The sequence below is a fragment of the Caloenas nicobarica genome, chromosome Z, assembly GCF_036013445.1.
Source record: "Caloenas nicobarica isolate bCalNic1 chromosome Z, bCalNic1.hap1, whole genome shotgun sequence".
Lineage (NCBI taxonomy): Eukaryota > Metazoa > Chordata > Aves > Columbiformes > Columbidae > Caloenas > Caloenas nicobarica.
Window position 1 is genome coordinate 105,243,955 of NC_088284.1, and position 16,284 is coordinate 105,260,238.

Sequence of the window (16,284 nt, forward strand, 5' to 3'; positions counted from 1 at the left end):
TCTCAACTCAGCATCTCAACCATGACAAGGACGGTCTAACTGTATGACAAGACAATTCAGAATTTGTTTTTATTTATGAGCATTGGTAAAGGTAAGACAAAGGTCCTCGGTGACGGTCCAGCTGTGTCCCATGAGACACTAAAATCCCAGCCTCGTTCCCTTGGCACCTATTCATTGCAAGGACCACGTAAATTTTTTGCTTCCTACAAACATGATGTCAATGGATCCTCTGAGACATAAATCTCCTCTTTTTCTTTCAACGTTTTACCCCGTAAGTGGAAATGCACTGATGGTACTAAACCTCAAATTTCTATGATGAACCAAAATTGTCTTTGTGGTTCCATATGTAGGACAAACCCCAAAAGAGACACTGGTTAAGAAAGTAGCACCACTGTGCAAATCAGGAAAATATTAAGAATATTAAGAAACGTCCTTCAGAAATGCTTTTACCTCTGCTTTTAATCCTGCAACGCTCAATCCACAAATCTTAATTCGTCTTCTCCAGTTCGAAAACTTGATCTTTCTTCTGATGGGAAAATAAGACACACTACAAAGCTGTTTACACATGACTAAGGAATAAGCATCAAATGACCATGAATGGGGATAAAAGTTCTCTTCTCTGCAGGTTCATCAGGTCTATTCAGAGCTGATTTTTCATTCACATACATTCCGTAACGCATATTTCTCTAATTTCTCTAATTCAAAATAAAAGACTGGAATCATGTTGCGAAACTTGGTTGTACACATCGACAATTGCCACCCGAGTTATTTTGTCTTCTAAACCATTTTTAGCTTATAATAGAGATGAAAGAAAGTAAAATATTTATAACTCCAGGCCTATTTTAATCATGACAAAAATGTAAATCCTAATGTGTCAATTTAAAAACAAAATCTGCACAATAACCCTAAAAACTGATTAATCGTTAGATTTATTTAACCTTTTTTCCTTTTTCTATTTTTTCTTTTTTTTTTTTTCCTTTTTTTTTTTTTTTTTTTTTTCTTTTAGTGTTAAACCACTAAATTCAATATACTGTAACTGCATAGGAACATCAGGAAAACACATTTGACCTGTATAACAATTCTCTGTAGGGCAAAAATATATAGATTCTTTATGAAAATCATGTGCTAAACATATGAACCCAAACACTGCACTTTTGCTTCATAAAAGTAAAAAAAGGAAGCTTTAAATTTTTTTGTTCTGTGTGTAAACAGTTTTGATGACTTCTATGCAGAGGTTCAGAGGAATGTCAATGAAATGTGATTTCTTGTAAGTGGAGTATGTCCATGTGATAATGCTAGATCATAAAATCATGTGTTCCCATTAATCTCTAGTCGCTGACAAGCTGACTGCTTTTGGCAAATGCACTTGAGCTGCAGCCCATTACCGTAAGCACGTGAATAAATGTATGTGATGCAAGAACCACAAATTGGGTTTGCGACACCTCCCAAGCACTGCAACTTGCTACCTTCTCTACTGTGTAATGGCATTAGTAAAAGAATTTTCTTAACATTTATATTTACAAAAAAACTGGCAATTTTCATTTGAACTCCTTAAAGCCATTTCCCCTTAAACATTTAAAGAGTTTAACAGTAAGATTTTTTTCAAGTTATAAAATAAAAATCCCATTTGATTTTTCTGATGTACAAAAAGTGATAAAGATGAACAATTCGATCACAGAATCAGTTTGTTATTCCAAAATCCATGCCATCCTTGTCCCATTTGTAAAGTCCGCTTCATCCAAATTCCTAAACCAGAATCATACCAGTATTATTTGGCAAATGATTTTTTTTTTTCATCAAAAATGGCACACAGAGAAGAAAACACTTGTCTGCATAGCATTACAGCAGCAAGATATTGAAGAAAGAAAAATATTCCTTTTCTGCACTTTGTTTAGAGTTTCCTAGGAAATACTGACTCTTTCGTCTTTCCTTGGTGGGACTCGATGTCCTTTTTCTACCCACAACATGAGTATTCAAACAGAAAAGCAACATTTCTTCCTCATGATGCGCTAGAACTTAAAGGTCCATTTGGCAACATTTTCAGTCAGGATGGATAAACAACCGTGTTATTCTGTGGCTTCAATCATTTCTGCAGGAGGCGTTTTGCTGTTAGATCTGTCACTCATACAAAACTACAGAATAAGAAATACAAAAAAAAAAATGACACTGCCAGTGTTTTGTTGTTGTTGTTCTTTAAATATGTCTACATAGAGGGGGGGGAAAAAAAAAAATCAGGATTAGCCTGATGTAAATGATGATGAAAAACATGTCACCGTGACATAAAAAGTGCCGACTTGTGCCCAAAAGGCTGTTGAATGATAATGCCACTGCTACATACAGATTCTGCTTTTCGCTCAAAAGAAAAAGAATGTCTAATACTCAATAAATTTAAGATGCTCATTATTTATATGTGGCATATGGAAGATAACAAATGTTTAAAAGAAGACCGAGGAGCAAGATTTCCTAGTCTGGATACCCATGACTTGTGGGCACAGGGCTGGACTCGTGGTGTGGATAAGCAGGGAGAGTTTGTATTTTGTGCTGCCATAGGAATCTGCCATTGGTTGCCAAAAAAAAAAAAAGTGTCAGGAACACTCATAGAGCCAGTCCAGGAGGGCAATCATCTCTCCTTGTCAGACAAAATCAATCGGAAAAAAGCACAAAAGCCAAAGGCCTGCCAGGTTGTTCGGTTTCGTTTCAGTCTTGGAGCACCGCAAGCCTGTACCAATGCTATTTCTTAGGTCTGTTGATCTGAGCGTAGAGAGGTTCTGCTTCCTGAGGACAACAAAAATAAAATAAGCAGACATGTCTCCAGACATTCTTAGAACATTTGCTTGAGAACAGCAATACCTCGTGAGTCGAAACCCAAAGGAAGTGACTGTTTTCTCTGCTGCCTTGAGAGATCACAGCACCCCAGTTGAATTGTGAAGAAAATGTGACATTATTTTAGAAAACGAATCCTTACTATCAATTTCCTCTTCCGGTATCAGCTGTGCACCGATTCTCAGGAGGTATTGCTGGCCACAGACACATGAAGAAATGAAATGATATTTGTATGACTGGATGTTTTGATGTTTATAGGCCAGAAACGTAGCTGGCGTAAAACGCAGGTACTGGCACCAGGCTGAGACCCCCCCTCCAGCAGCAAACAGCAGAACATCGCCGTGGATGGTACACAACTCATGGAGAAAAACACTTGCAAACAAAAACCGCCGCTGAAAGGTGAGCTAATGAAGCTGTGATGGGATTTAAAGTAACAACAGGAGCTGCCCATGAAGAATGAGGAAAGCTCGCTCTGTGCACTTTGATTAGGAGCCTGGACAATTATTAAAGCTGGGAGGAAAGCAGGTCGATTTGCTAACGGATTCTTTCTGAGCAACTCCCTGGATGTGGGGGGAACAAAAGTTGCCATGTTCTTCACTGTTGCTTCACAGCTGACACCCTGTTCGTTCTTAATACTGCGTTCGTCTTGGCTGCAATGGGAAGCAAATCATCCATGGACCCGGGAATCCATTCTACTTCATTTCCAGAAACTAATTTATTAAACTAAGAATGACATGTAAAAAAAGAACAAGACAGGCAGAAAGGCTAATTAATGCCATACTGCATTAACTCTCCACAGCTTGATAAATATTCAAATACCACGCCACGACGTTGAATTTAACCAAGTTAGAATCAACTCATGTTACAGCAGCATCAGCAAAAGCTGACTTGGAGCAAAAAAACCCCCGAAAAACCAAACTCCGAAGGCTGGCAAATCACGGGGCACTGCGGAGCACAGAAATCTCTGTCAGGGAATGGGACAGGATTTTAATCGCTACTTATAAAATGATGCTGCTGATGAGAAAAATCAGCCCAAAGGTGGATCCGTAGGGTTGTATTTACTCCATATCCAGGGGGTTTGGCCAGTGCTGCGGGCTGTGCTTCATCCCAGTGCCCTGTCCCACCTCACTGTGCATCTCGTGTTGAACGAGGAGCAACACAACAAATCCAAAATATGACCTGTTTCCTCCACGCCGAGAAAAGTTGTCACTTATTCCTTAAAATGACTACACTTCTGTCGCTTGCAGAGACTCTGCTTCCCCATCTCTTGTCTACACGAAGCCCCGAGTACACTATGAGCATTACAAGAGGATGAGAAAAATCCTTTGGAATGACTAAATAAAGGCTGCTGAAATTATCCCCAGCAAGAAGCAAATACATTTTGTGACCTTGAAACACCGAAGGTAATCAGAAGAGATGACTGAGAGTAAATAACTGCATTTCACACACTGTGTGTTAAGTCTACCTATGCCAATTTTCATGTACGGCAGACATGAAGCTGGCAGAATGATCTATCACAGCTAGTCCAGAGAAAATCTGTACTAATTAATGTGGGAACCTGACACACACCAGGCCATTCTTCAGGCATTTGCTGAACCTGAGGTGATTGCAAAGGGGAAGCGAAAAGGAAGGAGGAGAAGAAAAGGGGAGGGAGGGAGGGAGAACATCCCTTTGGAACAAAAGATGTCAGATTTCAAATGCCTTCGGGGAAAAAAGAGCCTTTCAAAATGACAAGCGTGCTTGTTAGGGCTGTCCTTGAATATTTTTAAGATATGCAGATGCACTTAAGGAAAAGGTGTCCCTAAGGTGTCACTGAACTTGACACCATTGGAAGAGGAGGAGGAGTTCATCATCGGTCATCTGCACTTCCAGCAACACATGAGGGAGCCTTGAGAATTACACCTTTCTTTTATTCCTACCCAATATTTATCTGAACAGACACTCCATGTGGCAAAGGCCTGCATTTCTCACTGATTTGAAGAATTTTTTCTTCTAGTAGACCAGAACATTTTGAATGAAAAACGTGCTCTTATGTCTTCCTTTTAGTTGATTTTCCCCTTCAGATGCCTAAATGAGAAATTAATTGCAGTAATTGCGTGCAGTCTTCTCAGCCAATCCTTTTTTGTCCATGACCGAGATATGTTTTCTAATATTACTTTGAGATAATTCAAGCAGTGGATCTTGACTGTAGCCCTGCATTGCAAATGGTATCTGTAAAGTATTGATAATGATCCTTGAGAAAGCAAAAGAGAGCAGAAAGGGACAGAAAAGAGGGAAAACAAGAGTCAAGTGCTGTTGACTTCATGGAGAGCTTCTCTCACAAAGCCAGGGCTTCACAAACGTTATTTTGGAGGGTCCTGGAAGCAGAAATAAACCTCCTCCTTTTTACATACAAAGTTGCAGTGAGTGTCATTAGAAGGCAGGTGAGCCTGACTCTTCTCACAGCAACAGAATCATCTCACCGATGTTTTCTGCTTTCTACTTCTACCCCTGTGATAAGAACAGATGTGGAGGGGAGGAAATGAAAGAATAGGTTTTTTGTCACAAAAAAACCAAAAAAACAAAAACGAAAATAAAACAGCATACAAAGCTTCCAATCCGCATAAACGCCTTGAATCTTAAAGCGTTTTCCTTTCTATAGGATTGCCCCAGAAGCACTTCTGATGTGCTTTCATCAACCCACAGGGAGAAACCAAGATGACAACTGGCAGCACCTTTTTGTTTTTTTCTGCTAAATCCTACTTGAAGGCTTCTGTCAGCTTTGGGGATACGCAATTTCTGGCAGATGTTTGAAAAGTAAATGTTTTCCTTTATGTTTGGAACCTGCTATCAAAGCAGTGTTTAGCTATATTCTCACATACTAGCGTGGCTCTTTACATTGAATAGTAGCCCTTAAATGACAAGATGTCGCAGGAAGAGGATATGAATTCACAGGTGAGGTATCTGACCAAAGTGACAGGTTGCAGTAGGGGACCAGAAATGTCTAAATATACACACCTCATGATAAGACAGTAAAATATTCAGGAAGCTACAAGTATGTTGTGTAAATGTTGAGTTATGAACTCTCTCGGAATCAATTTCGAAAACTGCCAAAGAGAAAATTTTCCCTATGTATGCTACATTTACATATTCCAGAGATACTTCATGCTTAAAATCCATTTATTCCCATTTTAAGTAACATTTTGCACAATATACAAGACTGCAGCAAACAGTACATATTCCTGGTATAGTACACTACTGCGTGAGGTAACGAGATTGCTAATGGTTTTGAATAACATTACGTAAATACTGGAAGTAAATTTGCATCCGATTTAAAGATATTAACGTTTGCTCCCCAGCAGAACTAATCATTGGCGAACATCTCTTGAACGATTCGGCATCTGCTTGGGCTTGTGTAGGTGAACTCACGCACAAAATGTAACACGGGACTTGGTTAGGAAGAAACTCTTTTTGTATTGGCAGCTCTTTCATCAGTGCAAGGCTCCCTGCTATCTGCAAAGCTTCAGGCAAGATGTACGGAATTGTAGAGGTGAGGCCCACATAGATTTCTTTGCCCTTTACAACAGATTCTCAGCATCAGTTTTACTCCTGGCTGACTGATCAGAAAAGGGCAGGCTCAAATGATGGAGTTTCATGAAATAAGTGTGCTGGAACGTCAGCCAAAATGAGAATCTTGTGCTGGAGATGCAAGTGAAGGGAACGGGAGTGCAATGCGTCTTCTCTATTTATTGCATGCTGACTCAATAAAATAGGACATAGTAAAGTTGGCAAGTGGGATTCAAATTAAGTATCTTTGGTGATAAGACAAGTAATTCCTATTGGCCCATTAGCAGCTAGTAGCTTTTCTTCGGTTATTTTTATTACAGCTAGCCTCTACCAGCAACATAAATATAGCAACCTTCTAGCTCGGGATTATGACGGGAGAGTGCCCCTATTCGTACTATAAACCTACCTAGGAATAGTTCCTAGTCTCAAATATCCAGCTTAATTATTAGCGTTTTAGAAGCTGCTGTCATTTTAGTATCAAGATGGATGCTATATATCCATAAAATGAAAAACCAATGAGAACTTCTCAGAAAGATGAGCCCTGCTCCATCTTGGTCCTGGTATAATAATGAACTGCAGCCAAGAAACACATCTATTATTTCTGGGCCCCTTTCCTAACAAAACATGAACCACACAATTATACTTTCCATCTATGTATCTGTCAATCCTCCTTCCTAACTTTTGAACCTGATGGCCAATTTGAAGTAAATTGTTCCATAGTCTCAAAGATACTAAATTATTGCAAGTGTCTTTTTAAAATCAGTTCTTGTGCAGAAGACAGGGAACTTTTCAAGGACCTCATTACACACAAAGCTGGAGGAGCTCAGCCCCTAACTGAATTGCAGATCAGCAAGAACATGGCTCTCAACAAGCTACATAGATGTTGTCTCTTGTTTAGAGGAAGAAGCTGGAGAAATGGAAGGGTACCTGGCTGCTTCAAGTGGACTTGGAGACAGTGGAAGAGGTGAGAAACCCTTGTATGAGCTGGTTGCGTTAAAATGAACAGCGTGAGGGGAATTGCTGCAGCAGAGATGAAGGCAAATCTGTAGGATGCCTCTATTCACACAGCAGCCTGTATTTCTCTAGTCTTCTCCCTTCAGATTCCCTGGGAAATACAACGATGAACAAACAAGCACGGGACTTGAAATGACAATTTTCGGACTCCTCTGGAATGAAGCAGTACTTCCCAAACCGTGATCCCTTTCCAAACGCACACCACTTTCTCTCTCAGGTTTACAGCCCCGCTCGGTGCTGTGCCTTTAGTTTGAGAATGACAGCTCTAGAAACTACCGTAAGAACAGGCTACTCATAATCATGATGAACTCCTCTTTGGACCCTGTTCAGTTCCTATTGAGCCAGATGAATGATAGTAACGGGTCCTGCAAATATATCCTTCATATATTTTGAGCCCCTTCAGAGTCCTAGTGCAATAGAAAGGGGCAGAAAGGAAGAGGAGGTTGCAGAATCAGCTTAATGTGCCCTTCTGAGGCTCACTAAGCTCCCACATAAGCCAACGCTTCGTCCATAGGTTGCTATTTTCTTTCAAATTCCTAGTAACGGTCCAAATAAAGACTTACAGTAGTCCATCCTGGAGCTGACTAAGATTATCAGGAACATTAATCACTAAGAATGGCACTTGCTCAAAGATGGATGATGGCAGCGGGCCACCGAAGTACCACCAAAAGCTGATAGACAAATATTCTGATGAACTGTTGCTCTCCTGACAGTGCTGATGGCATCGTGAAGGGTGCGACATATTTTGAGGGCTGATAATTGTCTGCACACATTTCATGGAACAACTGAACAACTTTTTGAGGAAGATACGCTCTAGCCACAAATGTTTTGAAGGTTTCCTGAGAATCTCTCATGAATGACTGCCAGTTCAACTCTTGAACCAGGCAGCCTATTAACAGAGCTGCATTTGTTCCAGCACTTAAAATGACTTAAAATGACTTTTTTCACAATAACTGTGGTATCGAATTCCCATTATTCTCTTTCAGAATTTTCACACTGTTGCTAATTTGCCTTCAAGAACCAGCTTGCGGGGTTCATACAGAGTTAGACCAACTTCGTGATATCCAATCCCAGTATTCATGATGGCTTTATTCTTTCTACAATCAGGATGCTTTGGTAGGAGACACTTGCCAACATAACCACAAGTATCCAAAGAAGCCTGGCATCAGAGAGTCGATGTTTGCTCCTCTCCTTCCCTCTTCTCATCATGCTTGAAGGCTCCTCTCTCTATGGCCTTTGCTAAGACTATAATTGTAGAGCTTCAGGGCTTCCCAGCATCACAGTGTGCTAGACCCATTGCTGAGGTTGATTTAGAGGCTGAAATACCCCCAAGAACAGATATATCCACCCCACAGGGTCTGCAACTACAAGCCCGTAATTCAGGCTGACTGGCTGCACTGATGGAAAGAGGATGAGCAGGTGAAAACTCCTCTGGTCAAACTTCTTGCTCTAATCGCAAATGTCGATAATAAGAAATGTTTAACACATTCAGTAGAATAATAGCAAAATACAGTTCTTTCCTTCTGTCTGCTTTCACCATAGTTATCCCACACACAACCTCTAAAGACAGCAGTGGGGATTAAACGTAAGTCAGCTGAAGATGGTGGTCTTATTATCCAGCGTTCTCCTCACTCCTTCCGTAAAAATCACTGTCCATCCTCAACGCCACCCATGAACCAAGGGGAAAAAAACAAATACAAATCTTGCTATCAACTGCTCTGCAGAGAGTTGATTTTATTTCACCTCTGAAAGTCAGGCTTGTCTGCTTCTCATCTCCAACCATAAAGGCGTGAAATCCATAAAATGTCACATTTACCTACTAAGAACCCATAACTATTTGAAGAGTGACTTATAAAAATGGCTACTGGTAGGATGGGGATTTTGAGAGCCTAAGATGAAGACTGCAAAAGGAAGAGAGAAGAAAGGGAGAAATGAAGATAATAACTGAAAAATGCTGAATTATTTCTAAAGGAGAATATGCAGTATCAGAAGGAATCAAGAAACCAAATAGCTAGGGTACCTTGAAAGATCAGGATACAAAATACTAGGCAGGTGAGTATCCTGAATACATCAAGATAAGTAAAGATATTGTATGGGCACAGCTGATTTCATAGCGCTGCTGGGAACAGACATATTTGAAATTTCTGAACACAATACTATGCCATGCTCCCGAGAGGTCCATTCATCCGAGCTGTACACTGTGCAGTTCTTGGTGGGAAGAACCATGTTCTAAAGAGCAAAGTAATCTCCCATCTACCACACAAAAGCGACTTTTATGCAGACTGCGATTCCTTTGTACTACATGTTTCTCCCCATTAAGTTTCTTTCCAAATGCAGAGCTCAATACACAACACAGTAGTAGGTCCTGAATTGATAATTTTCCACGGAGATTAGACTTTCCGTTGCTCTGACGATACCAGGCTTCCGAATTAGATGGGCTGGTTTTAGCAAGTGGATTTCCTACGGACTGCTGCTGAATGGCGCTGCACAGAGGCACAATGACATTCGTGTAACTTCCCCGGATAGAGGTTTTCTCTTTGTTCAGTTTCCTGTTCCTGCCTACAGCTTTTAGGAGTTACTAGAATAAGATAATCAGTAACATTATTTAACATTTCCCAGAATGTATTTCTGAGAATTATACGTATTTTATGCGAGACTCTACAAGGATTAACAAAAAAATATAGGAAAAAACATATGGAATCAATGGTAATATACTGTTCTTGTAGCTCCCAGAGACCCTTGACAGATAAAAGAATGTATTTTACTATATGTTATATAAAAGCAGAACAGAAGGAGTCCCAGACTTGACTGCCTTACACAGAAATGTGCATTAACAGACTTAAACTACTGTCTCAGGTTACATCCACAACTCCTGGTAGGTAAATGTGTGTGATGCTAGTTTACAAATGACGCTATCTTTGTGACAGTCAGAAAATCAGAAAGAGATTTTATCATTATTCTCCCCGTGATGAATCGCAGGATCACTCTACGATAAAGCACAATCAACAAATGTATGTGGATTCCAGAGTGTGGGACTCAAAGGTCAAATCCTCTTTCTTGACCTAAGAAAGAAATCTTGAAAGGGGCTGAAGTCAGGATAGTGCTGGCTGAGGTCAGGCAAAGGCAAAGCCAAATTACTACGTGGCACCATCCACCTGCAGAAGCGGTTTTCGCTGGAGTACAAGATCGAGCGATGCTCTTGCTAGAGCAGTTCATCCCAGCTTGACTTTATCCATGCACTGTCATTTTTAGACTCAATGAGACATGAAGTTTAATGCTACCTTTGCTTCAGCCTCCAAGAGCTGAGCATTACGTTGGTGATGCTAACACAGGGGGAGATGCCTTCTCACAGCACCACATATTATTAAGAGAGAATCTTATTACTATCAAGTAGATAAAAGCTAAATTACTGAAAGACTTTTAAAACCATATTTAATGTACGAAGTAAACTGACTCCTAATGAAACTACTGAGTTGAACCCAAATTACTTTGGCTCAGGGTGGATAAGTCACTGGTAAACACGGTGCAATTTCTGTGCAAAAATAAAAAGGGTTCTACCATTGTTAGGGATTTGGTGCAGGAGCTTTGTGCTGGAGCAAAGAAGCTGTATCAGCTCACGTATTTGGGTAATAAAAAACATGAATGGCAGACAGGGAGAAGATAATAAAACATATCCTTCAAATAGTACCACTTGAGAGTATTTGGACGGAATAACAATGCTCAGCACTCACAAAATTTTGTAGCTTTACTGTCTTTTTGGTAAAACACATATACTGTATTGATACTAATCACAGAACATTCACTGGCAGCCACGTTGTCCAACGTGTTCTGTAACACAAAACATGAAAAGATCATCTTTCCCGTCTGTCTGGATTTAAATGACTTACGTTTGATGAATAATTTTTAAAACATCAGTATACCAATGGTAATATTAATGATCGTAATTTTCAGATGTTTTTAGTTTGGAGTTGGAGCTAAAAATACACAGACCCATTTCAGTATTTTTTACACACAGATAAAAAATGTGCTGCTTCTACTGATGATCACATTGATTTAGGGTAGAAGTGTTCATGTGTCATTACATAATTTCATTTAATGTTTGTCATGTCTATGGGTAAGATGTCTTATTCCATTTAATATGTTACATCTGACAAAAGGCTGGAGTGGATTTGATAAAAAGAAAATGTTTTGCCTAATACATCGTGAGTAATGGCTCAGTTTCCCTATTTCCCCTTTGAATTTGAACACAACATAAAATAAGTCTACATTTCTTTAAGGCATGCAGGCAGCTGAAACACACATAAGTTGCAACACTTAGTGAATGGCAAAAGCCATGCAAACCACCGAGCATGAGGAACACACTGTGGATAAAGGAGAGGAAAAACGCAAGAGATGAAAAGGAAAAATAAACCATGCATCCATGAAAGCAATGGTAGGCACTGGTGGAAGAATAAGTGAGCACCTCAAGGATGTAGAGAAAAAAAGGACAGATACCTACCCCAACCTGCGCTATCTAGCTACCGACCTGTGGACTTATAGTATCACCAGTTGGCTCACCAAATGGATCACTGTTGGATGAGGCCTGAGACCCATCAGGCTAGAATACAAGAACATAACACCTTTTTTTCTCAACGATAAGCAAAGTGAAAAAGTCAACACGAGGTTATTTTCATGCTGTGGGCATAACAAGTACAGCCTATCTCATGAAAACCAGAAAGTGAGACCTCACCGCTGATATGTTCTCCTGCAGAAAAGAGCACACCAGTGCCTGCTGGAGCCATAGCAGGAGCTGCCACAGGCTCCAGAAGGTACTGGATCAGAAACCCCAAATCTATGTAAATCAGAAAGAGTCCAAGCTTGCATTATGTTGTACTTTTTTGGTACAGACTCCATCTTGCCTTTGGCTCACTTAGGCTCTTATCTGCCTAAGACACCTTGTAATTTAAAGGCATTGCTTGGATAACATTTCTTGCTTTGGTCCACTGAGTCTAAGGCAAAGAAATCACATACTGAGGGCCAGAACATTGAGGAATGTAACTAGGCAAGCAACTGGGATGCAAGAATGTGCAAGACAACATCAGCCATCATCTTTTAACGCGCGAACTCTCACATCTCTGCAGCCTCAGCATGTATGTTGTTTTACCTCAGACTCCCTTCCCATCAACAAGTGAATGCTGGTATGCTAAAAAGGACACTGGATACAACAAACATATATAACCATACATACGAACTCTGAGTTTGGTTCCTTTTATGCAATATTAGCGCATATCATCATAAATGTCGTACTTTTAGCTATCAAAACTGAACCGGGAAGTGAATGCTGTCTGCAGCACCCCCTTAAAAACCACCCGGCCCTATTAGAATAGTTATTTCTGACACTATCAAACAACAGTTCATAACTTCCATCTTTTCTAGCTAAAACCAGCTCAGGAGCATTTAAAAACCTTGTTGCTACTCACAGCCTCTTGCTCCTCACTTTTGCTTGGGCTTTCAAACCCCTCTTCAAAGAGGTCATCTGCAGCAGGATCACTGGTATGAGATGCTGATGATTTTGATGGAGAACTCTGTCTGGGTGCGGGGGTGGGAGCTAAACAAAGATCAAGGTAAAAGCAACAGAATATGTATCTCTTAATTTGTTCAGAAAGGCAGCAGCACAAAATTTTCTAATTCTTTAGAGCCCTCAACTTTTATTAGCCCTGAAAATTATTTTCTGATGAGGAGCTGTAAGAGTTACTTCTTTGAACACAGAAGCAATTATCAATTCCATATATTGGATTTCATTCAGTTGTTTCCAAATTAAGTTTGGCTGCATCTGGCATATGCCTTAAGGAACCAGAGAGACACCACTACATTACATTAAGAATACGTGAGTCGCCTGCCCTATGGCAGGTGAGCAAAACAGAAGGTCTCTGGTTGGCCCCGGTAAATCTGTGTCTCATGAATTCCTCTTTTCAGCAATCTGCCCAATCCCCCATCTCCCTGCTAAGAACACGATAAGCTTATTTTACAGCTCTTCAATGAATTTCCTCACATGTCCACTACATCGAGCTATTAAAATAAATGCCCATCTCCTAATTTCTGCAAAGTATGGCTTGAACGGGACATAAGTGTAAGGTTTAATGTCATGGGCATTTTCCAAGCAGTTTGCATGTCCCTGGCACAGAACGTATATTGCTGTCTTCTTAGAAATTAAATTTCATACTGCAGCTACTGGGGCTGTTGATTTCAACGGTTTCTGAAGTTCCTCTCTGATACTTTCCTTTACAACTGTAACATATTAATAAGCTAGACCATGTGTGCAGGTTCTCAGTCCATATCTGTTTTGCAATATACTGTATAAAATAGAAAAGGAAATGCTTTGAGGAGTAGTCACATCTGAGGAGAGGTATGGCCAAAAGCATATAAATACTCACGTGAATTCGTAGATGGTGTCGTGGAAGTCACAGGAGTCAAATTTAACTGAGAGATGTCAAAGTCATCACAATCATCTGCTTCCTGTGCCATCCCAACTTTGTTAAAGTAACTTGAGAAGGCCTCTGAGGTACAACTGAGGGAAGGCTGATCTGGTTTTCTTGATGGCACTGGTGGAGGCTGAGCCATCTGGAAATCTTTAAACATTTCTTTTCCCATTTTCTGTCTGGGCCTGTCTGTCTGTGGACTCGATCTGTTGGAATCACTGGTGGGTGGGACAGTAGCTATAGGAGCAATGGTACCTTGAAACATGGCTGCTTGTAAAGGCAAAACAGTTTGTGTCGGCATGAAGGCAGTTGGTTGGAACTGACCCGCTACAGATGGCCACGCTTGCTGAGTGGGAGGGAAAATGCCGGGTTGGCCCCACGCGATGGGTTGTCCTCCCTGCATCACCTGAGCAACTGGAGGCTGAGCACCCATGGCCAACTGCTGTTGAACAAGTGGTTGCTGTCCCCAGAACGAGGGCAGAACAGCTCCCATGGCAACATAACCTTCAAAGAATAGAGAGAACAGGAGAAAAAAAAAAAAAAAAAAAGATGAAAGATTTTAACGCTGCTGACAAGAGCATTCAGAAAAAGCTACACAATAAATCAGAAATATGCAGGCTACATTAGCAATCCCAGAGCTTCAGCATACTTAAAAAGAAAACGGAAAGACGGTTGAATTGATATCACTGAACAAATACTTGTACACAAAGCCACAGGTGGGTGCATACTGGCAATAATCCTTCCTCTCATCTGAACAAATAAGCTCTCCTCTTCTTCCTCAGTGAGTATCCCCGTGGGTCCGTGAAGATCTGTGCGCAGGGACCCGGCCGCCAGCTGCACATGGGGCAGCTCCCTGCCCCGGGGCTCTGTCCCAAAGCACAGCTGGGATCAGTTTGGTCAAACCACTTCCCAGAACCACAGCAGCCTCCCAAAACGGTTTCCTAAACTCACCTCTTTGCAGCGCAACCCTGCTCCTCACTCCTGAGCTCTGCAGGCTCCTCTTGCCACCCTGACTCTCCCCGTCCTCTGCCTGTCCCACTCCTCTTGGGGACGGGATCTCTGGGATCAAACGTGATGCTCTGGCTCAGGCTGGGGCGGAATTCGTAATTTCAGAGATAAAAACTGAGCAGCCACAGGGAAGGAAGAGGATGGCCAGGACTCCCTCCCCTCTGCATAACTTTGCAGCAGTTTCTCAGCCTTTTCAATTATATTTTTTGCTGGGGAGAGTGACTCGAACACCAGCCAACTCCTGCCAATGGCCCAGCTACAAAACTGGTTTTAAGATACAGGGAAGCATCTTCCTAGATGTCAGATGACAGCTCAAGGGCCCTCGCATGACAGTGTGACTTTCTTGCAAGAGATTCTGTGCAATCTCTTCTGACACAGCTACAGTGCAAACCACTGGGACTCTGAAAAGCAAAACAAATGTCCCAAATTGCATAATAAAAAGAGAGAGCCTGGATTAATTCAGATTAAAAAAAAAACCAAGATACAACCAACCGAACAAACAAAAAACAGCAATCAAACACATTTAGTTATGATGCAGTTACTTGAGAACATGCTGAGGTTCTGCCTGAGGAACTGCCTCAGGTTTTATGCTAGCATAAAACCTCTCTAGTTGTGGAGGAAATTAAAGATTAAAACTGAAATTATAATTGCTTCCTGTCAGATCTGAACCCTCTTTTCAAGCTACCAAGAGTTTGACTATGTAGGAATTATATTATCAGGTGCTTTGTTATTTACAATGAAAAAGAACCCCTGAAACTAAAACTACTGTAAAAAATTTTACAAATTAAACCATATAATACAATTATGTTCCACTGATAGATTTATTATGCTTTACAGATACACTGCTTCATGTTTAAATTAAAGATTCACTGCTAATACATTACAATAAGAAAACCTCTTTTACTTTTTAATACTGTCGTAGCTTTAAAACTCCTGTTTCTAACCCAAGTGTGCTTCTCAGTCCTCATGTACCTTTTCCTCTTGACTTTATTTCTAGGCTGTTTTGCAATGCTAAATGTAAGGGTAGTTGCAAAACTGTGAAAAGCCTACAGTAAAATAAAAAACAGAAGTTGAACTTTGAAAGATCAAATTAATGACTGATGAAAGGAACAGTCACCCAGATACATATCTATTTCTATAGATGGCTACGATGGATTCTCCAGATGTCCTTTTATCTTGCCCCCACTGTAACCTCATCCAAGCCATGAGGGTTTTCATCTGACATGATCCCTGAATGCTTCTGAGATGCAGTGGCTAATCTGAGCTCATCAGAGAAGGAGTTAACCGATTAGAAAGTCACTGTTGAATGATTCAAGGCACTTCTCCTCCTTTTTTTCCTAAGTGGAGCTCCAAGTGCTCCAAATATCCCAGGCAGGGATCAGCTTTTGAGTTTTGAGCCCTTTGAGGAACACAGAAACATCTAAAGGAAACAGCA

At 40.7% G+C, this 16,284-nt stretch overlaps 1 protein-coding gene across 1 annotated transcript in view; it reads right to left on the reverse strand.

The window, feature by feature from the left end:
• Positions 1 to 2,049: 2,049 nt before the first annotated feature.
• The window catches only part of DAB1 (DAB adaptor protein 1), a 439,744-nt gene continuing 425,509 nt past the window's right edge, over positions 2,050 to 16,284 (reverse strand). Inside the window, exons 13-16 of the mRNA XM_065656728.1 lie at positions 13,797 to 14,345; positions 12,843 to 12,970; positions 11,882 to 11,980; positions 2,050 to 2,775 (exon numbers count right to left, since the gene is read on the reverse strand). Coding sequence (XP_065512800.1) covers positions 11,897 to 11,980; positions 12,843 to 12,970; positions 13,797 to 14,345 — 761 coding nt within the window. The 3' untranslated portion in view covers positions 2,050 to 2,775; positions 11,882 to 11,896. The remainder of the gene's footprint in view (positions 2,776 to 11,881; positions 11,981 to 12,842; positions 12,971 to 13,796; positions 14,346 to 16,284) is intronic.